Source organism: Toxotes jaculatrix, chromosome 21, assembly GCF_017976425.1.
Source record: "Toxotes jaculatrix isolate fToxJac2 chromosome 21, fToxJac2.pri, whole genome shotgun sequence".
In the NCBI taxonomy this organism is placed as follows: Eukaryota; Metazoa; Chordata; class Actinopteri; family Toxotidae; genus Toxotes; species Toxotes jaculatrix.
Window position 1 is genome coordinate 17,261,846 of NC_054414.1, and position 26,178 is coordinate 17,288,023.

The 26,178-nt window shown below is 43.6% G+C and overlaps 1 protein-coding gene across 3 annotated transcripts; it reads left to right on the forward strand.

The window, feature by feature from the left end:
• Nucleotides 1-26,161, forward strand: LOC121201198 (leucine zipper putative tumor suppressor 2 homolog). 3 transcript variants are annotated; one of them, XM_041066907.1, is made up of 7 exons: nucleotides 1-244; nucleotides 10,988-11,118; nucleotides 20,181-20,726; nucleotides 20,896-21,498; nucleotides 21,640-21,762; nucleotides 22,020-22,166; nucleotides 23,025-26,161. In XM_041066907.1, exons 3-7 carry the CDS (start codon nucleotides 20,208-20,210, stop codon nucleotides 23,730-23,732), a joined length of 2,100 nt encoding a protein of 699 aa, XP_040922841.1. In that variant the 5' UTR covers nucleotides 1-244; nucleotides 10,988-11,118; nucleotides 20,181-20,207; the 3' UTR covers nucleotides 23,733-26,161. The 3 variants fall into 3 exon arrangements, with proteins under 3 accessions (XP_040922841.1, XP_040922839.1, XP_040922840.1); XM_041066905.1 differs by having other exon boundaries at nucleotides 20,896-21,762; XM_041066906.1 differs by lacking the exons at nucleotides 1-244; nucleotides 10,988-11,118 and adding an exon at nucleotides 19,178-19,313 and having other exon boundaries at nucleotides 20,896-21,762.
• Nucleotides 26,162-26,178: the final 17 nt, after the last annotated feature.

A 26,178-nucleotide genomic window follows, 5' to 3' on the forward strand; every position in this document is an offset into this window, starting at 1 on the left:
ACACGAGCAGCGCCTGTTCAGACCTCCGTACAACAACAAACGCGCTCTGCACGAGAGGAAGAAAAGCGGACGAGAGGAAGAAAGAACGTTAACATGTACTTTTGTCAACACAGACCTCGGTAAAGTTACGAGTTTGAGGATAAGACGGTTTTAAAAGGAAGGAAAAGCCCGTCGCATTCCGATTTTCTCTGCAGACTTCACCGAGCAGAGCAGCTGTCCCCGGCGGTCCGCTCCACCGTACACGGTAGGCTCTCTCTGGATTTAATTCACTGTAACTTAAACCTATAACCTAATGTGTGTGTGAATTGTCTCTCGGAGACAGAGCTACACGTGTGTCCATGTTGTTGCTTCTGTAACTTTATTGCTTTTTGAAAGTGAAGTGTAAAAATGAAGTTCGTCATTGCTGCCGCACAGGTGTGCGAAGGTTAAATTGATTAGCTGCCTTCAGCTAAAAACACACTCAGCCTCCCAAACAAATCATTTAACAGCGCAAAAAGCCCCTGAAGTCTCCGTGGCCCCCTTTAAACGCCGCAGTCCCCCCGGTTTTTTTTTCTTTTTATCACCGTGTGCATCAGACATGGCAGGTTGAGTGGGTTTAGACATAACAAAGTGCCTCCTACATTACATCCAGACTCATTTCCTGCTCAAACTTCAGCCTCAGTCCGGACCGTAAATCAACAATTTCCTTATCACGGACCGCTCGACTTGTTCCTCCATCTCCTCCAAACAAATCTTTGTGCTTTTATCTTATTTTTTTCAGAGGCTCGGATAATGAATACTTAAGTGCTTGTTATAGGAATGTGTGTCAGACTGCGCTCCATGCTGTCCCAGTTGTAAAGTCTATAGCAGTTCATTTTATTGTCTCGGTGATTTAAGACGCACATATTGTTTTTCTGTTCCAGGACAGTTTGTTCTGTGTTGGTGAGCTGGAAATTACAAAGAAAACCCTTAAACTTGGGGACATCATTTGGGATTTCAAATCTGGGTCTGCTCCATAGACAATGAATGCGGTGCTGACTTTGTGCAAGTGGAGTACCAAGATAGGGTTTATATTCCAGCTCTGTTTGCAGGTATGAACCAGACTTTAAACCTCTTTTGGACTCAAGAGCTCCCTGAAATGTTGTGTGGCAGCAAAGCTGAGCACACCACACATTGTCTGTGAGGACGGTGGCAGATTTTAGATTCCAGGGACAGCACAACACAACCCATAATCTGTTTTCAAGCTTGTATTGTAAGTGAGAGTGGTTCACGTCGACAAGTACTGGTTTACTTGCCCTGGGGTGCAGCAATAACATATGTGAATTCTCAGAATGAATGGCATTCTCCCTCTGACGCTGTCTGCAGCCGCTTCTGGCTCGACAGAGGATTTTTTTCTTCATGGTGTTATTGCTTTGCCAGGTGCGCTGAGGGACCAGAACTCCACAGTTTATGCACTACGGGAGGAAACAAGAATATAATAAAGTGTTTTACACACAAATGTCTGCTTGTTGGTAAACTGGATGTCTGTCAAGAGGGAGTTATGGCGCATATGTGCACAGCAGCTCTGTGGTGTGTTTATAGCAAAATATTCCCAAGAGTTGTCAATTAAGTAGTAAAAAAAAAACCCTTGTTGATGACACCATGACAAAGAAGACAGTATACTCCAGCCGTTGTACTCATATTTCTCAGCCTAAACACGCACGCAGAGGTCAAGTGCTTCCCTCAGCAGTGCAGAGAGTGGTGGAGTGTGGAGCCGTGACAGCGGGAGGCCACGGTTTATTTGCATTGATAAATTCTCGAGTGATTTTATGAGCCCATGGAAAGCTTCCATCGAAGATTTTCAGAGGGAACTGCTTTATCAGCAAATCAGGGTGTTAGCAACTGTGGGATTTTTTTTTTTTTTTTTTTTTTAGTACCTTTGAGAAGATATAACATGTTTCAACCCGCAGCCTAAAGAAAGAAGTCTAAATGACTGAAATATAATGTATATAATATAAATCTGCCCATTATTATCTCACCTCTCTATACATTTCACCTTTTCATGTGGTAATTATATAATTTTGAAGTATAATGACAGCCTTGAGGCTAAATATGTGCTGCTATATGCAGTTAAAATTTGTTGCAGCAGCAGCACACCTTGTTGGTTTCTAGTTGAGCTGGATGATTAATGTGTTTTGTAAGTGACACTTCTCTGTCTTGCTGCTGTGAAAATTGCCCTTGAGCTGTTTAAGATGAAGGTCAAGTCCCTCTATTATTTGTGTGAGCTTATGCAAACTGTCTTCTTGAAGAACAAATAAGAAGAGAGAAACTTTAGAAGACAAGACAACAATGGAAACACAGTGGGGGGTGTGAAGCTGTCAGGCAACATGAGGACTGTGTTGTGTTTAGTTTTCCTGAGGGCCCATCATGCCAAGTGAAATGCTGATTTAGTGTTTTGTGGCCTTCTTTGTTTTTGTTGCGTCCCATTGTGTTGAATTTACTCTCCTGTCGCTGGTTGCTTTCTGTAATTAGTGATGTTACACAGTTTCCCACACCACAGTATTTAAAACGGTTTGAAACAATGATTCTGTGACTCTGTGTGGCTTTTCAAACAATGAGCCATGACGCAAAAAAAGGCCACAGGCTTATGTCTGTTTAGTCTCAAGATGACAAAAGAATGAACACTGGGTTAAAGTACCTAAATTTAAACGGTTCCTCTGCTGAAGGAAGACTGGCTGTATGCTGTATGGCAGATTGCATGTCGTAGTTGGCAGGTTGTTAAGGATCTGCTGTAGTGTCACAACACGCTGTAGAAAACTCAGGCAATATGCTGAATCCACAAGACACGCAGTGTGTTGACAAAACAAAGAGAGCACAGTTGGCTTTAACCGTTTAAGAGCTGTAGATTTTCATTTGGTCTCTGATGTTTCTCTGGACCTGCGTGGATTAGGCTGGATGATGGGAGGGTTTTACTGTGACGGGCTCGCTCGTATCAGATCTGACTGTCAATCACAAAAAACAAATCCCACCTTCATCCGGTGGTAACCTATAGTATGTTTAATTTTTTTTTAAAAAACTCGTTGACCCTGGTCTGCTGGGTCACATGGGTGTCTGAAAACCCTGATAGGTAACACAGTAATATTTACATTCAGTGTTTCTCACCAAAACACACTGTATGTTTACTTGAAATGTTTCCAGTGTGACACCTTCAAATGTCTTGTGTCCAAATTCAGTTTATAGTGAGAGAAAATCCAAACCCTCAGATTAAAGAAGGTGAAGACTGGCATTTTGTTGTTTTTACTTAGTAATTCATTACAGATGTAGTTGGTGATTATTTTTCTGTTGATTTTAACATGAGATACCAACAAACTCGCTCATCAGAACATTGCTCCATGGCACCACTAGTGGTCAAACACTCTACAGGGAATCTTTTAATCTATTTATATAATACAGTGTTTTGATATCTAAGGTCCCAGACATCTATTAAGTCTCATATCAAAATGTTACACTGAAATATTTTCCAGCTTTAATCCAGATTTTCTACAGGGCTTGTGACCTTATCTTGTCCCCAGGATTGGTTTGGTATTCTTAGCCAGCTCTGAGTTTTGCACACAGCTGGACTGCACAGCTGTCTGAGGGCATTGAGAGGCAGGGGCTCAGGGATCTGACCCATTCCCAGGCTCAGGGATCTGAGCTCAGGGATCTGAGCCTGGGTCAGGTCTCTGTTTTTTCCTTCCTTTCCTGGTTAAATCCAGAGCTGAGTGTTTGTCTTTACCTGAGCAGGTTACGTCTGGGTGTGTCCCCACACACAGACACACACACATAGACTTCCCACTTAGTTTTCTTTGATGAGACCTCGTGAGCTCTTTCTTTGTCCCACTTTTCAGGTGCAGGGCACAGCGGCCATTATCTGTAGACATCTTTTACCTCCCAAATCGCCATATTTTGTCACCTCCTTTCCTAGTGCTTTGATTAATGGTCCCATTTCAATGCAAATGAACCATGGTACCAAACCACTATCCGTATTTTAAAACTGATTTCCTTAGTACTGGTCCACATTCTTGTGCCTTTTCCAACACTTTTGCCAAAAGTTGTTTGAGTTTGACTCAAAGTTCTTTTGAATGTTCATCTCTGTATAAAAACTCCAAAAACCTCCAAAAAGAAGAAACTACAGTTTGTGTTCTGTACAGTTTCACAGTGGATCGATGTTGATGATGTTTGTCTGTTTGAATCTGAAGTGACACAGCAGAACATTTTCCTTTTTTCACATCACAGTAAGAAAATCACAGCTGTAGATAATAAAATGAATGATGGCTGAACTTCATGTAGCTGCTTCGGGTTCAGGTTCACGTCTGATGTTTTCAGTCTGTTCAGTGAACGTTCAAGTCACATGCTTCATGTAAGTCATGATTTATTTTGGTGAGTCCTTTTCCATTTCTGTCTGTTGCATCATAACATAATTCTAAAATTACAATGACTTTCATTTTATTAATCAGATTCTGCATAATAACAGTTGATTTCTACAACATTAGTGGGTGCAGCAGAGTGCTGTCATCACAGATTACTCGCTGCATTGAGAAAATTCAGGGTTATTTTATATCCGAACATGACTCAAAGTGTAGGTGACGCCACTAGTGCTGCTTTTTATTCTACAAACACTCCAGTGTTCATCGCCTGAATACTGATGACTGTGAAATAATAAAAAAACTGTAAATTTCTAATATGCTGTGTACAGAAATAGCGATTGGACCTCTCTTGTGTCTCTTTGCCCAATCACTGTAACCACACTCGCTTTCTTAATCTCTGTCTGCTGCTTTTCAGACTCGACCCACGCTGCTGCATCTTTTCCTGCAGCCACTCTGTGAGTGGGTCCCGAGGAGTCGCTGCAGTACTGATTTGATTTACTGTTTCGTAAACAGACGTGATAAGATGCCAGGATGACTGGACTTTGCTGCCTTCACAGCAAAGTCACCGCTATTGAAATCGCTTAGTGATTGAGGGAAAAAGTGTCCTTAGGAGGGAGGCCTCAGCTGTACTTTGTGGTTCATAGCAACACAGCCTCACAGAGCCACCAGCATGGCTGTGGTCTCTTAGCTTTGTCTGTATCTCAAACTGGTAAAATATTCTTCTGATTGGAAAGAGAAGCACAGTGTAACAGGTCGGATTACATGGATTCGGGCATCGGAGTCAGACGGAGGATGCAGGCACGATTTTGTTGTTTGGCCTCGTTCCCGAGTCTGAGCTTACACCAGAATCAAGTCGTATCAGGAGAGTATTTTACACAGCCTGTACGTGTAGTGTGTTGCATCATCTGTTGTCACTTGTGGATGAGTCTGTGCTCTAAAAAAAAAAGAAAAAAAAAGAAAGCTTGAAAAACAACATGCCCTGTTCCCATGAGCAGCTGTGATTGGCAGTGGTAGTTAGTGTGATCATGGCATTCACAGCTGCTGCAGGGAGGCCCATATGTGCTGATGTACAGTGCAGGCCTGCTGCCTCTCTGACTCCCACTTCTCCCTTTTTCACGTCTTCTGTTCCCTCGTTGCTTTCACACTCTCTCACTACCACTCATATTCCCACTCACTTACTCTTCAGCTGTGTCAGCTGCCTGGTATCCTGCTGTAATCCACCGCACACTCCCTGACTGTGGTGTAGCCCACAGCCTTTCTCACAGACTGGGGTTAGGAGCGTGAGAAAACACAGAAACTGAAAACAGACCGACGGGTCAGCAGTTGGAGATGGAGTTGTATATCATATCCAAAACAAACAAACAAACAAACCACAACCTTATATCCTGTCCATCTGCTGCAAATAAAAGTCCCATTTATTAGTGCTTAGGTGTTAGGTAGGCAATTTTGCTAAAATGAAGTCAGATGGAGCAAAATACATGAACTGAGAAATGTAAATATGTTACTGCCTAAAAGACACAGAAATACTTCACAAGTGAAATCTTCATACGTGGCTGCCGAGCTATTGAGAGCTGTTGTGAGATTACTGATTTTTTTTTAACTTAGTTTTCAACTTGAAATAAAGTAGTTTACATCGTGTCATACACTAACCACTGCAGCTCCAGCCATGTTGCTGTGTTCCTAAAATACAGACAGATAAATCTATCATAATATAAATATCTTAAATTGTGGAGAATCACAATATTCCTTTACGTTTAAATCTCTTCTGTCCTTTGTTTCAGTCTCATTTCCTCCTTTTGTTCACTTTCACCCAACAAGGTCACGTTTTTCTTTTTTTTTTTTTCTTGACAGGTTTTCATAAATGCTCAAATACCAAACATGCCTTTTTCATTTTTTTCATTTTGAAACTCATAACCCAGAGTAATATTTCACCCTTTGTCCTTTCTGAAGTTTGGAGCTAGGACATCAGTCTTGTTTTGTCAGTTTTGTCCAAGCTGCCCAGAAAAGTAAATCTTAAAATACCACTTTAACCGCTCTGTGCCTCCATCTCTTCCCCTTTTCGTCTTCGTTTGGTTTTCTTGCAGCTGGAGGTAGAGTATGTAGCTGGACTTATGTAAGTGGGGCGACCCCTCCCTGAGGTTGGTTGTTTGGATATTTTTAAATACATTTCTCCTCACTCTCTGTGTGATTTCTGGCCTGATTATTCTCCTGCTGGGAGGCCATGAGATGGACAACACAGAGACACACTCTCATACTGATACATACAAGACACAAGTAAGAAATAATGTGTGTGCAAAAGACTCATCTCTGTCAAACAGTACTGAAGTGAAGGCTTTTGAGTGGAGGGCGTGGCCACGTGGTGGGAGGCCGAGAGGTGAAGAGGTGGTGGGGCAGAACGAGGGTGCGTGGGTGGTGGGATGCACGGTCGGGCAGTAGCCGCATCACAGTGTTGCATAAGGGCTCACGCAGGCGGAGGGGAAGTGGATCTGAAGTAATGAGTGTGGAGAACCGTCAGTCCTGCCCGCGCACTCTGATAGCCCCTTTCCACCAACACCGAGTTCTGGGCTGAGGCGAGGCCCGGATCACAGTTGGTTCAAATTCTGATGTTTCTGATAATCAGAATCAGAATCAGTCATTTAGAATGAAGCGTTTGTTTTACACACATATACCTGAAATATTACATTTCACTTCAACATTTTAGTCATAAAAATGTGGTTTCTGAACAATATTGCTTCAGACACCACCTCTTCACTTACAGCTGCACTCCTGGTCATCCTTGTTTCCTCCTCCTCATCCTCAGTCCCTCACTGCTCACAGGACAGTAGAAATGAATGGAGTTTTCTCGGTAGGTTTCTAAAATGTAGGAGGGTGTTTGAGGTTTGGCCTCGATGATCCTAGACGAGGACGTCTGTGAAAATACAGAGATTTTGTGCTGTTGAAGATGGAATGTGATGCTTTCCATGTGGCCCATCTTCTCGCTGTCCAAACAAGGCAGACGTGCCAGTTTTTCCCCAGTGTGCTCACGTCCCACTCTCTGCCCATTTTATCCTTTTTAAATAAACAGCTGTGTGATTTCAGAATTTCTAAACACAAATCTTCCAATCTTCTCTAACAAACTGCTTCATTCCCCACGTTTATGCTGTTATTATCTTCTTGACCACGGCTGTGTAAAAGCAAGCAGCTGTCAAATGAAAATGAATCGAATGTTTTCAGTTAGTCTGCTGTGCGTTTTAGCATTGTCTCACATATCCAGACTGTCAACACGTCTGGCTGTATGATCTGTCTTTATGCCACACCACTTCCCTATTCTATGAATAGCCTTTGTTCGGGACGTGTTGTTCCCACTGTCTCTTATTGAGTTTGTTAACGTGCCTGAAACCTTCAACACACGGCTGAGCATTAGAATAATAAACCTAAGTGCTGTGGGGTGGCGGTGTTTGGATAAGGAAGAGGCGGGCCGCCACCCTGTTCTTTAATAGTCCGTTGGCCTTGTGTATGTGTGTTTGCATGTGTGTGTGTTCACATGCTTTTGTGTGTGCGTGCCTGAGAGCCTGGCAAATTCAGAACCTCATTTATCCTCATTACTTCTCCTCTATTACACTGCCCTTCCCAATGGGTATCTCAACTTATTTCCTGCACCCCTCCTATTTAATGTAACCTCCTAACCTCTGCACAGTGTAGCTGTAAAATTACCGCATTCCGTGGTGGCATCCGGGTCCCAGGCCTAAACATACACAGCTGCACACACTAATGCTGAATGTTAACGAATGTTATCATGCTATAAATCAGCAACTGGTTATTTTGTATGATTTACGATATCTTGGTGTCTTTGTACCATGATGTTCTACATGTTCTGCTACGATTATTCTAATTTCTGAGCAGCCTTTTGTTTGAAAAAACATTTAATAGTTGAGGTGAGTGTAAGCCAGTGTTTTTATATTAACAATGGATCGCACGACGGTGAGATCCGTTGTTAATATAAAAACATGAGCGTCATTTCCTGCTGCTGTTTTCAGTGAAAGAGCTCTAAACTCTGATTGTACTCTCACACTGATGGTCCAGTAACTGCAGACCAGTAAAGTTAGTGACTCGCTGATGAACATGTAGGAGCATTTATTCGCTTAAAAGTTAAATGTTATTGTTCAACTTCATGTCATATCAGCTTTTTAAAGTGATGCACCAAAAAAAAAAAACAGGCAATAAATACAAAATAAAACCTTTAAAATGAACAAAGGCAAATGGCATAAATATAAAACAAGGCCTCACAGATTATGTTGAGAACACAATCCACAGCTCAGGTAACAGCCAAGTATCACATGCCATTCAAAAGGATTACAAATGCCCAAGTTACCACAAGTCACTGGTGTTTTGTCGACAAACAGTCGACAACAAGTTGTGTAATTAAACTAATCCTTGCTTTTAATGATGTCAAATAGCTGTGAAAATATTACCCAGGTAGCAGCTAATTCTTACGTTTTCCCTGTGGGATACTGGAATTTGAGGCCACCTGACCAAACTGCTAGGCTTCTTTTTCCCTGTTGCTTTTTTCTTTTCTTTTTTTTTTTTTTTTGGATAGCTGGGCGATTGTTGGTCCTCCCACAGATTAAACCTTAATCTGTGTTCTTATTTCTTTAATCTGTCATCTGTCTATCACCAGTGTCAGATTTTAGAAGATATAAACTGTCTTTGAATGTGCCCTCAATACCCTTGGATGAACGCTGATTGCTTGGGATGCACCAAAGTCTCGAGAATTCTGAAAAGTGTGAGAAAACAAGGAACTGGAAAGCTAAAGGGCAGGAAGGGGCAGATTTACAGGATACTGTGAAGAAGCTTTTAATGTGGAAATAAAACCTTATTTACACTTGTAATGGCACCTTGTTACCTGTTCATTCAGAAGAACCTCTATTCACTGCAGGTGTCTGCATGTGCATCACCTGCTTTGATCTGTCGTGAAAGCAGCCCACGTCCACTTCAAAGTGATTTTCTGTGAAGGGTTAAGTTGCATAAATCCATTTACGTCGCCTCATTCTCACAAAGAACATGGCTCCACTTTCTGATGAACAAGTAACTCCTCATCTTTACTCCTCCACTTCATTGATTGCTGATTGACTTGTGGGTCAGTTACCAGGTCACAGTGAGGTCTCGCGATATTGACAGCTGTCTTTGAAGGTGCCTGTTCAGCAGATGAATAATGGAATGAAATGCTAATCGCTGCGCTGCCCTCTGCTCTCTTTTCATCCAGTGCACATGCACCTCTTTCTGAATCTCTCCCTCTGCTGTTTGTTCTTCTTTAATTATTATCTCTTTCAGTGTGGAGTAGCAGGTGAGAGGAGCAGCCCTCTTAAGTGAACACCTGTTTGTGATCTGTAGGTCGATTGTCAGCCTTTAAAATAAACAGTCATACTCTCTGGCTTGGCACTATCACAGTTCAACATTATGAAGCCGTCTTAAAGCCATCTGGATTGAACTGCATTACATGTGGGAAGCCACAGTCTCCTCAGCACTTCCATCTGTAACATACTACTACAGTATGTTAGGCACAGATGGAGGAGCTGAAGGATAAAGCCTGTACAGTTGCAGTTGCCCTGCAGGCGGTTTGGTAACGTTAAATTTAGCAAACATCCCTGATCCTGCTGATAAAACAGGATGCACATTAACCAGTTAGTGACAACCCCACTCTCACTCTGTTTCAGCTCCACCACAGCACTGCACAGTCTGATGTTGGTGTTGTCCACATTTTATTTTTTTATATATGAGTATAAAAAATAAAGATACTGGTCTGTTCCTTGTGTGGTTTAATGAACATCTTGTTTATAAAATACAATTACACTTTAACACAAGGAAACAAATTGCACTCTGAAAAACTGGTTTGGAATCAGGAGACTGAAACCTGCAAAACTGAAGTTTGATTAAAGAGGATAATATTTTGCAGCCATATGAATGCTCAGCAGCCTGTGAATACTCAGACTGATATAATAGCTGCCTGCTCTGCTCAGCTCTGGCACTTTTCATTGTCTTTTCTCATGCTCTTCTGCTCCAAACGTAAATACTTCTGTGCCACTGATACACCAGTTTAATGAACTGCAGATGGACTGTGCTTCTTTCCAGATGGTGGCAGTGTGCTTCTCATCTTTTTGTCTGTTTTAGATGTCAGTGTAGAAGCCGACCCAGAATCTGTTTTATCAACTTTTTTCTTCTTTCATGTATGTAAAACATGTTTTGATGTTTCCTCTTACAAAGTGCGTTTGTCTTTTAAGTTTAAGCCCCATGTGAGAAAATGACAATCTTTTTGGGAAAACCCACAAACTTTGTGGTGATTCACAAACACAAAAGCATGAACAGTAATGTTTTTACTTTACCCATGGGATAGTTGTTTTGTGAGCTGGTTGCTAGTTTTGGGTTCGGTCTTCACTCGTGTTGACATGGAAAATCCCCTCAGTCTCAACCTTCCTCCATGTGAAGCTTTTTTGCCATCATGACTCAGATTTTCCTCTTTCTTTGCTGACTTCCATAAACACACTTGTCACATTTCAGGTTTTCCAGCTCCTTACAGTGTGAGCAGCCTCGCTGCTTTGCCTCTGCTGATTCAACAACATGCATTTTTTTGCTCTTTATCCCCTCAGCCTGGGAGAACAGAGAGACGAGGAGATAATGAAGATCTGTTCACCGGTGTGAGTTCCTGGGATGCTCGACCGGCCTGTACCCCATGCTCCTTTAAGGCCCCCAGAAGTTAAAGATAGGGTGTCATTGAAAGGTAAGTGGAGCCTTGAGGACAAAATGTGGTTTAAATTTGAACAAATGCGAACTCTGAACTGTTTGGCTGTTCTCTGATTCGTGAAACAGGACCTACCGTCTCTTTCTCAGACCTTGAAGGTTCATTTTATTCAAACGATCTTGGATTGCTGCAGGAGTTTTCATACACAAGGTTGCTGCTTTCATTTGAGACCAAACCCTTTTTTTTCTGCTTTCTGGTCGAGACTTTATTGATGTAAAGAAGTGGCTGCAGCATACCACACGCACAGCAGTGTGTATTCTACTTTGTGTGGATGTTAACACATTACTGCTGTGTGGGAGTTAGCGGCAGATCTTAATCATGGATAGGGTTTTGCTGTAATTCCAGAGCTGGAGGCGTAACCCTAATCTCTCTGGCACATTATACAGTAAATCAGAGTGTGGCTATGTCGGGTCCCTGCCAGCTCAACACAGCCAACCCATTTCTGTGGATTTATGACGGGACTTACTAGGAGTAGTTATTTCAATCTACAGAGGTCTCTCTTCCTCCCCTCTCTTCATTTGTGTCTAAAACTAATGAACCACCCCCTGCCAAGCACTAAGTTTTATTTCAGAGGTGTTCGGAGATTGCTTTGTGCCGTGGTGGATTATTTTGGAAGTAAGAGGTCCAAATGGCCGGCTTGTCGAGGCCAGTTTTAGCTGCAGTGTCCAGTGGGAGTGATGTCCCCACGCAGAGGCAGCACGGACACTGATGGATGGCCTAGCTTTCTGTCGGTTCCTGGTCCCAGACGTGAGCCGTTGTTATGAAAATATAGAAGGAAGCAGGCTGATAGACCGTGGAGAGACAGCACCCCGGCCTATGATGGATGATCACCTGCTGGGCATCTGCTATAGATACAGATAAACTAGAATTGTGGCCTCTAAGGAGCCACTTTCAATGTTCGCCAAAAACTGGCCCACAGACAGCACTCTGAAATGTTTTGTGCATCTCTGTAGGGTAATAAACTTTATATGGCTGAGGAGGATAAACCAGAAACCACCAGACAGATGTACCCAACATTGCTGCAAAGCCACACTGGAATTATTTGTTTTAACTGGTGTTTTACTTTAATTTCCCTCATGGTTTTTCCTTGGCTATCCTGCAGACGGAGAAGGAAGCCACAGAGTCGTCATTTTCAGGATTTCTGCAGGGTTCACCACATTAAATTTAAGACTTTTTAAGACCCTTTTTTAATACCACAGAGGATGCAATCTAATACCATTTTTAACAGCCATAGTGATCAAAATTTAAAAAATATATATATAACTAATGCTACTGTGGCAGTCAAGAAAAAAGCGTTCAGAACCTGAGTTAAATATTTAAATCTTTTCAACACCAGCACTTACCTTGATTTTACTTTGCTGCTTGGGCCTGTAAATCAACTCCCTCAAAAAGGGGGCTGACTCATGTTAGCCTCCCCTCCAACCTGTAAAGAGGCAGTGTTAATGGTGGCATTCACAGAGGTGATTTGCAGCCTGCCTCTTTATCCCAGGCCTGGTGGCCTCTGGGCAGCTGATTGATGGTGTTTGTCGTCCAGTCTTGGACTCCAGCTGAGAGTGGTTTCTGTTGCTTTGGCCGCAGCAGGACGGGGTTTACAGGACCTGTGGCACATTCAGTGTTCTCCAGACCTCCCATTAAGACGTGACCAAGAATGACCTTGAACTCCCTCCCTGGCCTTGCCTGAAGGACAACCTTGGTGCCTACCAGTGTGACCCAGTTATAGGAGCAGGGAGAGAGGGAGTCGCAAAGAGAAAGGGAGAGGGACAGATCTGTGTTTGTGTGTGTTTAAGGCGGTGGCAGGGCATAGCCTACTTCTCGTACCCCACTTTACCCCTCTCTTCATCTGGGAGCTGAGCAGCTGAGCTCCTGCTGCACCAACTTGTCCTGTTGTTTCTTTTTTATTTTTCATTTATTTTGGCCAGATGGTGGATTCCAGGTCAAGGCAAAGGCAGAAGGCTGCCGCCGTCGCTGGAGAATAAGCTGCACAAATCAATATTTTTCTATTAATGGTGGATCAAATAACCACATGTAATGTGGCGTGGTCGCTGATAGCAATGAGCCGGCACAGAACGTGCAGTCTCTCTCAGCATCTTTAGCGCCTTTCAGCTCATACGAATGCTAACGGTGAAACTAACATGACTGCCAGCTAAAACTCCTGAGTGTGTTGAATTGTGTAGCGGTGATTCATAGTCTCATTTTAAAACAACACAATGTGATGATATGTCTTAGACGTTAGGAATTCTCTGTCATTCCCGTGAACAGATACAGAAGTCCTTCGTCTTCTTCACGTCTGGCTTTAATGCACGTTCGCTGCCTCCAGTGGTGAAACTGAACTCTGGGACTTGGAATATCAGTGCTGATCTTTGATAGGTTTACCTCTTTCATTCAGAGTGAAGCTTTGTTTAATTAGCCATTTGTTCACTAATTAACTTTTATTCTTTTTTTTAGCCTTAGTGTCTCCTCGTGTTATTAGATCAGATTGGCAGATGAGAAGCAGGACTGGAGAGTGTGAAGGTTAATAAAGATGCTGTTTTTATGCTCCATCTTATCACAGCGTTCCCACCAGTTTCACCTCTTTCTCCTACAGGGCTATAACAGAATCCCTGCACTTTTCTTTCACATCTATTTCAGCTGTTGTTTTCAGTGTGCCTGAATGAAGACTTGATTTTGACAGATGAAGAAAGCTGATCTGTAACAAATGGAAATCCAGACAGTTTTAAAGTGATGATATCCTCTGGCAGTTCCACTTTCTTTTAGAAATGGGCAGGGAGAGGAAAATGGTCTTTAACTGACAAGCTTGCCTTTCCCTGGCTTTCTGTTTCTCTCTCCTTTCTCCTCTTTTTACAGCCTGACAAAAGCAGCTGAGGACTTTGCAGAGTGTAGTTTCTTTGGTCAAAGAAAATGGTTGAGGAGGAGTGGAGCAGGGAGAGAGGAGGTGTATCTGTCAGAGAGAGGCTGGACTGAGAGGAGGGGGGAAAAGGAGGGGGCACAAGAGAGAGAGAGAGGGAAGGAGAGGATGGGGAGGGGACTGTGCTCCCATTCACATTGGCGGCATTTGGCTTGAGAATGAGCTGCCCCTTCTTTTTTTTTCTCCTTGGGTTAGAAAAGTTTTCCTCAGGAGGATTGGTCAGAAACAGAGCCAGCAGAACAGGAACGTAGTGAGTGTTGGTGCCGACTTAAACCTGAGACGCTGAAGGAGCTGAGGCTGGATGATAAGGAGGAGCTGGTCAGACAGCAGGGCAGCAATGCAGGGAACAAACTGGGGTAAGCAGCTCGGAGGGAAGGGACGTTGGAGAAAAAGGGAAGTTGACTTTATTGCTTTGGCAATCAAGGTGACGGGGATGTTGGGTCATAGTTTCTGTTTCATTCACTGTTTGTCTTATAGAGTCATAAAGATGTGTAAATAATCTTGTGCAGGTTTATTGGATCTTAATAAGAAGAAAAAATGGCACAATTGGTGCAGTAATAACTGGTCAGTCGTCTGTAAATTGACCATTTTGTTGTGTGTGTGTGTGTGTTTGTGTTTGTGTGGAGGCCTCTGCTGCCTTTCAATGCTGTTTAATCATTGACAGTGATCAGTGCATCATTCAAACGGGTCCTCATGTGAAAATCCTGTGTTGCTGCTTCTTTTTGCGTAATGGGACCACTTTGTCCATATTACACCATTCACTTTCTAATCAAACTTTATGTTTGTGTAAATTCATTATCTTTGGGTTGTTTGGACAAATCAAGCAAGAGGAAGATGAAGATGTCACCTCGTGTACTTGCCACTATTTTCAGACATTTAATTGACTGAATAGTCAATTAAATTAAATGTCAACATTGAAATAATTGCTGGGAACATCAGCATTTGACACGGTGACTATGGGGTCTGTCAGGGCTGTGAGGTGTCTGCCTGTGGAAAGGTAGGTTGTCTACAGAACTAAAATAGCGTTGTCACACTTTCCCTCTATGTTCCAGTTTCCAGAGAGAGAGAGAGAGGGAGAGAGGGGGAAGAATAAGGAGGTGGGGAGGGGGGGTGTTAGAAAGAGAGAGTGGGATTCAGAAGTTTTGGGCACAGAGAGATGGGAGAGTGGAGGAGGGGGGATCTCCAGACTCATTTGTTTGTTCCCTCAGCAGACTGCTGAAAACTGAGTCACCCTCCTTTACTTTTTATTCTGTCTCTTTGCTTCTTTCTCTCCACATCATCCTTGAGTCAGAGGTGGTGTTGCTCTCAGATGAGGGCCAGTATAACGCAGCTTTCTGTTGTTGTTGTTTTTTTTCCTCCCTGAGCCAACACTTCACCTGGTGTGGGGAATATTTTTAGACTCTCACCTCTGTGGCTGTGGATGTGTGTTTATGGTGTGGTACGAACAAAGAAGGATTTAGTGCAGGCCCTTTCAGTTTGTCTCAAAGCAGGTTTGTGTGACGTTGCAGTCTTGCAGGGCAGGGCCAGCAAACCTTGTATACTGTATCTGTGTAATACGGCCTCCATAAAAAGGCTTTTATACTGTTTGCTTTTTTAATAGCCAATCTCAGATGCAGTGAGAGGAGAAGTTCCTCTGCATGCCAATGAATGTCATCGAAATCTATCTACACTTACTGCTGTGTGTGTAATGAATACACCACTGTGATTGTGAACTCAGACATCGGTCTGGTTCAGAGCAGACTGCAGACTCCGTTTCACATTTCATACCCAGTGAGCTCTGATATGGTAGACTGGAATCCCAGCAAGAGTTTTTAAATGTATTGATCCCAGCGTATAGATTTCTCGTCCGTGTTATGGCTCCCATTTTACCCAAGACATAAAACCTCACTGTCTGTAAAGGAAGGTGGAGGTCTGATAGCTCTGTCCATTTTGGGACAAGTTTATAGTAGATAAAATATCTGGATTCTGATAAGATTTGATCCAAACTTTTATTTCCTCTCTCCTGACATTTGAAGCTGTAGTCCCTAAATGCATCATACAGTAATGTTCATCCATAGTTGTTTTTGTAAAAAATGACAAACTGTAACTTTTAGTCTGTTAAGACAGTGAACTCAAGTGTGCGTCTTGTAATGTACTTGCTTTTAGTTTCTACGGTTTTGCACAGTTTCATTCAGACTGATTAAATTGTTAAAATTGCAGTTGCAGAGTTTTTCTGTGCTGCTTCTTTTATCTACACAAATAATTCCATAAAACTGTCAGTGCTCAAAACTTGGAGATAAAACTCGAAGCCTCGTTTTGACAGTAGGTCCCCAGAGCTGCTGCTGTTGGCTCAACACAGCAAAATAGCAAAATGCTTGACGCAGGAGTAATATAACTTTAAATTTCCTCCCCCAAGCTGTGGCATGTTAAGGATGAGACATCAGAAAAACCGTGGCTGTGGAATCGCCCCGTCCACACACTGACCGGTGCTCATTGTGCCCATGTTTATACTAAACTCTCATTAGCTGTTGTGCCCGCACATTCCTCCGGCTGGAGGAGTGACTGACCGACCGAGTCCGTCTGTCTGCTGCCCGACTGAGGGCAGAGACGTTAAAACCTTCAAGGGCTTTGCCAGACAAAAACAGTCTGCTCACAGCCAGTCAGCTGACACTGTAGAGATCATGGGGGTGGGTACAAGCTATAGTAAAGTACATTTACACACCATAATAAGAATATTATCTCCATCCACCCCTCTGCATGGTTGTCATGGATCTGTCCGCCAGTCATTAGTTGTTAATATGCATTTATCTTCCATTAGGCCGACTGGGAGCGTATGGAGGATTGTCAGAGCTATAGAACTGAAGGCTTTAAGATGCTAAGGAGGGGTCCTGGCCTTCCTGTCAGCCCTCTGACCCCCTCCCCTCTTTTTCCCTACTCCCCCTATCCAATGTTTGAGGCCCTGGTCACTATGACAACAAAGGGGAAACCAGGACCCCATGAACATGACAGGGGCTTTAAAAGCAGTTTGAGACCCCTGTGCTTTGCTTAGTAGAGTCTCTGCATAGTTTCAGTCATCTTGGGTCCAGAGGGATTAGAGCTTATTCACTTATCTGGAGAGAGTTAGAAGGCAGCAGATGGACCCCCCCCCCCCCCCCCCCCCGACCTGAAAGACTGATCTGAGTAAAGCGACTGCACGGAGGGAGCCTTTAGACTCTCTGAGAAGGTGCAAGTACATGTTTTCACACAAACCACAACTTTGCAGTTTCTCTCTATAGTTTAAATTAATTCATGCCAAATGTCACCTTGGTCTGAGGGAAACCGTAACAGGCTTTTTTCATGATTGACTCTGTTTTAGAGACAAAGCAATAATCAATAAGTTTTAACATCCTACTGAACTTAACTCCAGGTGAGCTCAGTGACTGTTGTCTATTAAAACGAGCAGAAGGAAACTTATCTCTCAGATCACCTGTTGAGTCTGGTTGGAGCTCATCTCCTGTGGTTTCGGGCTGAAAAATAATTTTTGAGGGAAAAGATTTTTTTTCCCGACAGCTGCAGTTTGTAACGAGCCAGACGTTAGTGCTGTCAGTCTCATCCCCCGTCATTCAAGCAGGATTATGTGTAATAAATATCGTCATGGACTAATTAGCTTTTCTCAGTGCATAGAGAAATCACATCAGATTAATCCTCCCGGCTCTGCTCAGTGCGTCCGTTAAGTCTGCCTCCCCAGCGCCACATGCTGCTCCTGCTGCCATTAACTTAAGTTTTCCATCAGAACGACACTGATGCAGCGATTGAAGTATGCAGTATGAATCTTTTAAAGGCACACGGAGACACATTGTAAACTCTGCTTCAAACTGCATTAGCTGAATGACCTAAGAGAATTAATGGGCAGAGCATTGCTGGTCTCATTTGCAGCCTCTCTGATGAGGGATGGAGCAAATGGATTTTAGATGATGATTTTCTGCTGTGCGTTTGACTCTCTAATAATAGCAATGAATTCTTTTTTCTTAAAGCTGCACCACTTCTTTGACAGGAAGCACGCTGTTTAAGATGCTCCAAGATAAAAGTAAATGTGTTGAATACTGCTGCAGTATGGATCACAGCACAATGCTGGTTAATTTCTTTGTAGTTTCACAGCTTTTATGTATCATAACAACATATTGCAGGACCAGATTTGTCTTGCTCAGAGTCTAAGTAGGGCTCAGCCAGAGTTCGAGGCCACTAATTAACGTGTGGTAATCACAGTTAAATCGCAGTAGTAGCCTTGTAGCCTCTCAGTAAACTTGGCAGGTTGGAAAATGACTTGGCATGGCCCTGTCCTGGCCGGGGGAGGCTAGAAATGTGTCTGGCCAGCATGTCTACTGTCAGCCCTTCCTTCACCTTATTAGGCATCTTCCCCACTAACTGGCAATATGGACAGTCTTCTGCACCTTCTTCCACAGGTTTTTTTATCATCAGTGTGTTGATGGAGAGGTGGAGAGGGTTATAGAGAGGGTGAATCAAGAGGAAAAGTCCTGGTCCCAGATCAAACTTAAGTATGCTCAAGTCTCTGAAGTACCAGCTTGTCATTTATCAAATGACGTCCTCCTACGTATGACCAAGTAATCACATGATTGATCATGTGATGTCTGCTCGTATCACACGGGGCTGAAATAAAAGACCAAAAGGAAAAAAAAAGAAAAGGTGATGAAATGCAAATAGACTAAAACTATTCTGTTCTTGATTATACTGCTCCAGCTAATGTGTTTTTATTATTATCATCATCACAGAGACCTCTCTTACATTTAAGAATATTATTAAGTCAAAATCAAGTTTGATAAATAGTTTTTATTAACACAAGCTGAAGAGGTGAAGGATTTTTTACTTTTATCTTTGACTGATCTTCATTTTGAGAAATACGGGCCCAGGTTTTGTTTTTCAGCATCGCAGGAATGCACCGTCAGAATGCAAACGTGCGAGTGACGCAGTGAACTACAGTCTTGTCATTGTTTAAATCCTTCACTCACATCTTCTTGACTTGCTTGACAAGCCTGAAACTCAAGATCAGGACACACCCGTCAGTTGGACATCCTCATGCTCTGTGACTCACCGTGATGATGTTTTTAGAGCACAACTGGCTCCGCTGTCGGTGGTGTTGTCACTGCACCATGACTTCATCATCATGCGTCCTGTTGGCCATTGTTCTCCGCACAACACGTCCACGGGACAAATTGCTGATATCATAGTTTGTATGTGCCGGTTACAGTGTCAATATTTACCACCAGTGCTGTGAGAGTGAAGAGGTGAAAAAGTAAGTGTGTCGGCTCTTGTGCCTCCTACATTCTTTATTTCTTTATTTTATTTCTCCAACTATATATTTTTGTGAACTGTAGATTTACTCGGCAACTTTCGGCGCCCGCAGCTGAAGTATCACAGCGAGTTCAGCTTGTCTCCTCTCCTCTGTGTTTCTGCTGGGAGGTATTATCCACAGTTATAAACTTTTAGTTATTCCTAAGGCTGATAAGATGTGTGGAGACAGTAGCCTTTGTTGCTGTCAGGGAAAATACCAGCATGTTGGGAGCCAGTTTACATCTCAAATGAAAAGAGTCCCTTTTCTCCTGCTGCCTCATGCCTCGCGAGCCGAACGCCCCAAGCCCTGTTTGTGCTGCTTGAATGGCTTTAATGAATGGCCTGTGCTGGTTCTCTGTGTGTGGGCCACTATGGTCTTGGGGGATATTTCTATGCTTCAGTCTACTGTATGTCATTTCTATTTTGCCTCTGTCACTCACTGAGTGTGTTTTTGAAATAAAAAAAAATCCTTGAAAGCACCAAGCTGTGGAGATTTAAAAGCCTGGATCTGGTTTTATCGATATCTTAAAGCACACATACTGACCGTTTGAGCCAGTATTTGGTTTCCTTGATAATGCAGCAGCAGGTTTTAGTTTCAGCTAGGAACACTGTTGAGACTGTGGCTGAGAGTCAACTAGAGATTTGTCCTGAAGGACTTGAGACTTGACTTTTACTTGTCTCAAATGACTTAAGACTTGGTGTTACGAGATGTCACACTGAAGTTGTTCTTGAGGACTTGAAACTTAGTTTAAAAAAGACTTGGAATTGTCTGGCATGAGAGTAACTGTGTAAACATATGCAAACATATTTGTTATTTTTTCTCTCTCAGAGCAAGTGACCCCTCTGAGCTGCCACCATGGCCCTGGTTCAGGCTCTGCCTATATCTGCTGAGCCCCACAACCCAGGCCTCAGTGGAGGAGCCCGTAGACGACACCCCTCTGGCCCTTCACCCCCCATTAACGCTCCACCACCTTCCACTCTGGATCCTATGGGCTCTGTCAGCAGCCTCATAGCCACCCGCCCCGGCCCCTACCAGGACCACCGCTCTGGTGTTGAGCTGGGAGCAAGAGTCCGACGACCCACACCAGGTGCCTCCTGTCTGGGCAGCGAGTCCCCGCAGGACCCCTTACTGCAGAGCATCCCACCGCTCAAGAAACAGAGCTCCACGACGTCCAGCAGGGGCCTGGAGAAGGAGAGCGGGAATGGGAACTACACCTATCTGAATGAGGATTATGTAGGTGACTGGAGTGAGAACCATATAATTCCTGCCAGCCCTGGGAGTGACGCGGACGAGACTAAAGAAGGATCAGGGCTGAGTGTGAATATGGGGGGACCTCCTCCAAAACTGATCCCTGTGTCAGGAAAACTTGAGAAGGTGAGTCTTATAAATTATTTTGAGTTTACTGATAAACATTCATTTCATTCATTTATTATTCTTAAAAAATATAATGTTTAAAAGTATAATGTTTCAATTCTGCATCAGAAAAGATTTTTTCACCCAGTTCTACCTTCCTCTCAACATTGGTCCCGTTCTCCTCCTCTAGAACATGGAGAAAACAGTGCTGCGGCCCACTGCCTTCAAACCTGTCATTCCGAAGAGTCGTACCTCCATGCAGTACCTCTCCCCTCGCCATTGTGCCAACGTATCAGAAAGCCAAAACAACCTGAACTTGCTCAGCCCCACCCACAGAGAGGTGTCGCCCTCCTGCTCTGAGAAACGCAGCTCGTACAGCGGGGCACGCAGCGGTGGCGGGGGGCGGGGTAGCAGCCAGTCCTGCTCCCTGTCCGACTCTGGACGCAACTCCCTCTCCAGCCTGCCACCTTACAGCAGCGCCATCTACAGCCTGGCGTCAGGAGACGCCTCTGCTGGCCACCTGGAGCCCATGAAGAGCGCTCCGTCAGTCAGTGCACACGGACACTCCAACTCAGACAGCGGGCGCTCGTCCTCCAGTAAGAGCACAGGCTCTGGGTCGATAAGTGGCCGGGGGCAGCCTCTGTCTGACAGTGGGTCCAGCGGCCGCTCTCCCGGCCCTGTGGAGGGTTATGAAGGGGTGGTGAGGGACCTGGAGGACAAACTGAGGGAGAGAGAGCTGGAGCTGCAGCAACTCAGAGACAACCTGGATGAGAATGAAGCTGCAATTTGTCAGGTGGGCAGATGGTACACAAACTCCAAACGTGCTTTAATGAGGGGCCATGTGGGGGGGGGGGGGGGGGGGGGGGGGTTTGTATTGTGGATTCTAATGGATTTGCATTTGCATCGTCTCATGTTGTTCTGTCTTGTCTCGCAGGTTTATGAGGAGAAGCAGAAGCGCTTTGAACTGGAGCTGGAGGAGCTGAGGCAGAGCTGTGCCACGAGGATGCAGGTAGCCTCGCAGAAGGCCCAGCGTGCCCAGCAGGTGCTTCAGCTGCAGGTGAGAACATCTGACAGAAAAGCCTGGTTGTTTTTCACAGTGACACCAGCAAAACAATCTCATCTCCAGGTCTATTAGACTGAATTACTGGATAAAATCAGGATTGCATCAGTCTGACTTTCTCTCTTTGGATGACTCTGAATTCAGGGTATCTTCTTAAACCGACAACAGATCCACTATCAGTGCCCTCTTTTGCCAAAATTAAAAGCTATATACTCTGCTGAACTCATCGTTTTTGTTTGGCTGAATGGCTGCAGGTTTACCAGCTCCAGCAGGAGAAGAAGAAGCTGCAGGAGGACTTTGCTCAGCTTCTGAAGGAGAGGGAGCAGCTGGAGGAGCGCTGCACCTCCTACGAGCACGAGAAGATCCAAATGGGGCCTCGGCTGGAGGAGACGAAGTGGGAGGTGAGCTGCACTACAGTTTCCTAAAGCTGACTCACATATTCAGCTGGGAGACGCTGAAATTTTATTGAAGAATAGTAATGGCCACAATAAAAAGAGGCTTGGGCTGTAAAGTTAATCACAGTGCTATAAATTTTCCCATTTCCTGTCCCTCCGTGAACTCAGTATCACTTAAGAGCATCAATCTGAATTATTTCTTTTTGTCCACTTCATCTCATTTGATGCAGGATGTGATAATGTTGACGAAATGTAGCTCCACAGGTCATGTGGATGATGTTCTTTTGTGGCCCTCGTCGCAGTCTGACAGGCAACACAATCATGGGTTTGTTTGTGTGGCAAACTTTAAATTAGATGCTGCCTTTGAATGGATATCATCAGTCAAGCAGACCAGCAGAACAGCCTGTCTCTGTCCTCCAGACAGAGATAAATAATAAAGTTGATCTTCTCTGCTGTTTGAAATAATTAAATCATGCCACAAAGAGTAATGTCTTCCAGCCTAAAGGTATTAGATGCTCAGTGATTTTGATCCTGGCTGGTCATTGTTGTCTTTCTCATACAGGGATGATATGAGCTTCACCTCACAGCTTCTTTAATTATTAAGCTGCCGTTACAGGCTTCCACTGACCAGAGAAACGTGATCGCTGTCATGCAAACGTCATTGGTCACTGTGTTAAACTCAAATACTGTTCAGTGGAGGTTTTGTAGACCAGTGAAGTTACACACAGAAATCACGGTGTAAAGCAGATGCAGCTTCAGAGGCTCAAAGTGCTCATAGTTTAACCCGACAATTGTCCAACATCCGTAGTAAGGAAATATCTTTTTTTACTGAACTGAATATCCACCTAGTTCCTCTGCCCTCAGGTCTGTCAGAAGTCGGGGGAAATCTCGTTGCTGAAGCAGCAGCTGAAGGAGGTGCAGGGAGAGTTAGCTCAGCGTGTGGGGGAGATCGTCTCACTGCGGGGTCAACTCCGAGAAACTCGTGGTGAGCTGACAAACACCCAGGTCCTGCTCCAGGAGGCTCACGGCACAACCCGCACACGAACCCTGGAGCTGGAGGTGTGTGAAAACGAGCTTCAGCGCCGCAAGAGCGAAGCGGAGCTGCTCAGAGAGAAGGTAGGACGTCTTGAGGGAGAGCTGGTTCATCTCAGAGATGCTTTGGCCAGTCAGGGCCCAGGAAACAGACAGTGTCAGGTGTTCCAGGAGGCGGAGGAGCACCTGCTCGCCTATGAAAGCGATGAGGCGAAGGCACAGCGGCAGAGCAGCACCGAGGCCCTGCAGAACATGAAGGTGCAGATGGACAGGATGAAGGCTGAGCTGGCCTTCGAGCGTCAGCGGGCCGAGCAGCAAATGGGAAGCTTCGAGGAGGAGCGCAGGATATGGCAGGAGGAGAAGGACAAAGTAATCCGCTACCAGAAGCAGCTGCAGCAGAACTATGTGCAGATGTATCGCAGGAACCGAGAGCTGGAGCAGCTCCTGCAGGATCTCAGTCAGGAACTGGAGAACAGAGAAGACGACGAGGGCAGTGGCAACGAGATTAACTTTGATGAGATTGCGGCCACAGAAATTTAACCCTTGTGTCTCTCCATCTTTTGATTTGCACTATTGTCAGCTGTAAAACAAACAAAAAACATCTGCAATCAGCCACACTTTAGTTCTGCCTCGGCCTATTCTCCAAGGAGTCCCACTTTAAAAGCCAGTGACCTGTATTAGTTGTTAGTAGGCCACCTCGGTCCTCTGCCCCTCTGTTAATGTCTTAGTGTTTGCACTAACTAACTAAACATCAGCGTCCTGGTCCGTTCTCACAGTTAGTGGGAGATTTGTTGCGTATGAGTAACTTCACCAACCTTTCACCATCCTCCTCCTGTGTTGATGATGACTCCTCCTCCCCCTGCTGGGTTTAGCACTACACTCCCACTCTGTTAGCAGTCAGCTCTCATTAGCACTGTTAATTTAGCTGAAGCCCACGCTGTTGGTACATGACAGCGAATGTGGGATACCACACATTCAGCGTGTCATGACAGTGAGTGAATCAGTAGGAGGTGCTAATGACGGTGGCTTCGCTCTAAGTGATTTGGAGAGAATTATGTTATTGTTTGTTTTTGTTTTTTTCTCAGAACTACTCAAGCATTTATGTAAACTGCATCATGACCCACATGTAAACAGCAGATGTTCCCAAAATATGTCTGCTTCCTTCTCACAAGAGAAGCAGGAGGAAATATTAAGTTGGGGCAAACACCAAAAAAAAAACACAAACCCCTTTTTCAACCTTATATGGCTCAGATTTGATGTTTTCATAACTGTGAGCACAGACTTAAATGTGTCTGGACTGTTAACATCAAGTCCACTTTAAGGAAAGCAAAGTTTAAATTCTACTCTCATATCCTGGACAGTTTGTCCCAAGTTAATATAGGGGTTGGAAATGATCTCATGAACATCTGTACAGTGTAATTAAACTGGAACAAACACCACCATAACACCTTACATCCAGTGCATGTCAGCTTTTCTCTTTCTTTTCTCTCACACACAGATGATCTGACTCATCTTTAACAGAAGCTTTGTCAAACTATCATCTGACATCAGAAGACTGGATTCTATCACGTTTCCCTGAGCGTAGGAGCGGGCGATATCATTTTATAATGCGTTACACTTTTTATTGTAATATAGTAAATGTTCTGGAAAACAAATCGGTCTTTTTCACAGCAGGTTATTTCACTTGAAAAGCACAGGTGTTGCTAATAACATTAACGATGGGTCTGTTGTCCTTTATTTCTCTGAACAACAAGTCGCAGGCTGATGTGAGCAATTTTTCCCACTCGGCTGCTTGTAATTAGAGTTTTAACTGAAACCAAAGCAGCTACAAGAAATTGAGCCATCATTCCTTTTATTATTTACATGTGTGTTATCCTACTGTGATGTGGTGAAAAAGGCCTATTGAGAAGTTGTTATTTAAAGGATGTTTACTGTTTCTGTAAAGGCTTTTAGCGAATCAGACGATTGAAATACGTAGCAAAATAAGATAATTACACCCATGCAAAACCGTGTAAAAATCCAGATTTGGCCATAAAACAGTTCTGTGGTTGACAGCTCTGTAAACCTCCCTTTAAGATGTCTCCTTTATTACATTAGGAAAAGTAAAATGTTTTCAAAATTTGCTTTTCATCAGGTGCAGGGGTATCTGTCGAGAGCCTGTTTGGGCTTCAGATGTCAGTATAAACAGTTTGATAAAGTCAAATCTTTGACATCTTATAGTGTCTCATGGTATTTACTGCATCCTCATGTCGCCCACTCCTACTGTTTTAACTTCAGTCCTGGTAATATGCTTATATAAAAGGCCAAAACTATACTTAAATTTAATCTGTTTTTCCAGTAAAACAGAAAAGTAAATACAATTAATACTAAAGCACAATCATTTTGGCTCTTGTATCTAATAATTAGAGAAAATACCTTAGGGTCATCAGTGAGACGGTGAAATCATGCACTGAATGACAGGTGTTCTGGTGTAAAGTCAAACTGCTTGAACTATGACTGTTTATCCACCAACCGTTAAAGCAGAGGATCTGTTTCATGCATATTTACTTCCCTACACTACGAGGGGACGCTTTTTGTTCCTCTGTCACTGCTGACTGAATTATACTCCGCTGTAAATAACCCTGACAAATCATGAAGTATAAGGATTTCTTCCAGAGATGTCTGTCCATCTCCAAAAAAATAAAAACATAGCCACTGTGAATAGACCAAAGCAATGTCACACACACATTATATTTTGCTCCCACAATACAGATACAATGCCTGTATATTAACGTTTGTGTGGATGTTTGTTCTGGTTCCTCGGTATAATTTTATAATCCACAATATTTGTATGAAGACATTAAATGTATATTTTCATGCTGTACATTTCTTGAACAAACGTACTGTTTTTAATTAAAAAAAAAAAAGACAGAATTTAAGAGCTGTCTGTGGTACATGGAGAAATAAGAGTCCTTAAGTTTATTTGTTCAGGTGCTTTATCTGGCTT

Coding starts and splice junctions, on each gene's coding strand:
- LOC121201198 (XM_041066905.1), top strand. CDS start 20,208: ATGGCCCTGGTTCAGGCTCTGCCTATATCTGCTGAGCCCCACAACCCA. Junction 20,727..20,895: donor TGTCAGGAAAACTTGAGAAG/GTGAGTCTTATA, acceptor CTCCTCCTCTAG/AACATGGAGAAAACAGTGCT. Junction 22,167..23,024: donor TGGAGGAGACGAAGTGGGAG/GTGAGCTGCACT, acceptor CTCTGCCCTCAG/GTCTGTCAGAAGTCGGGGGA.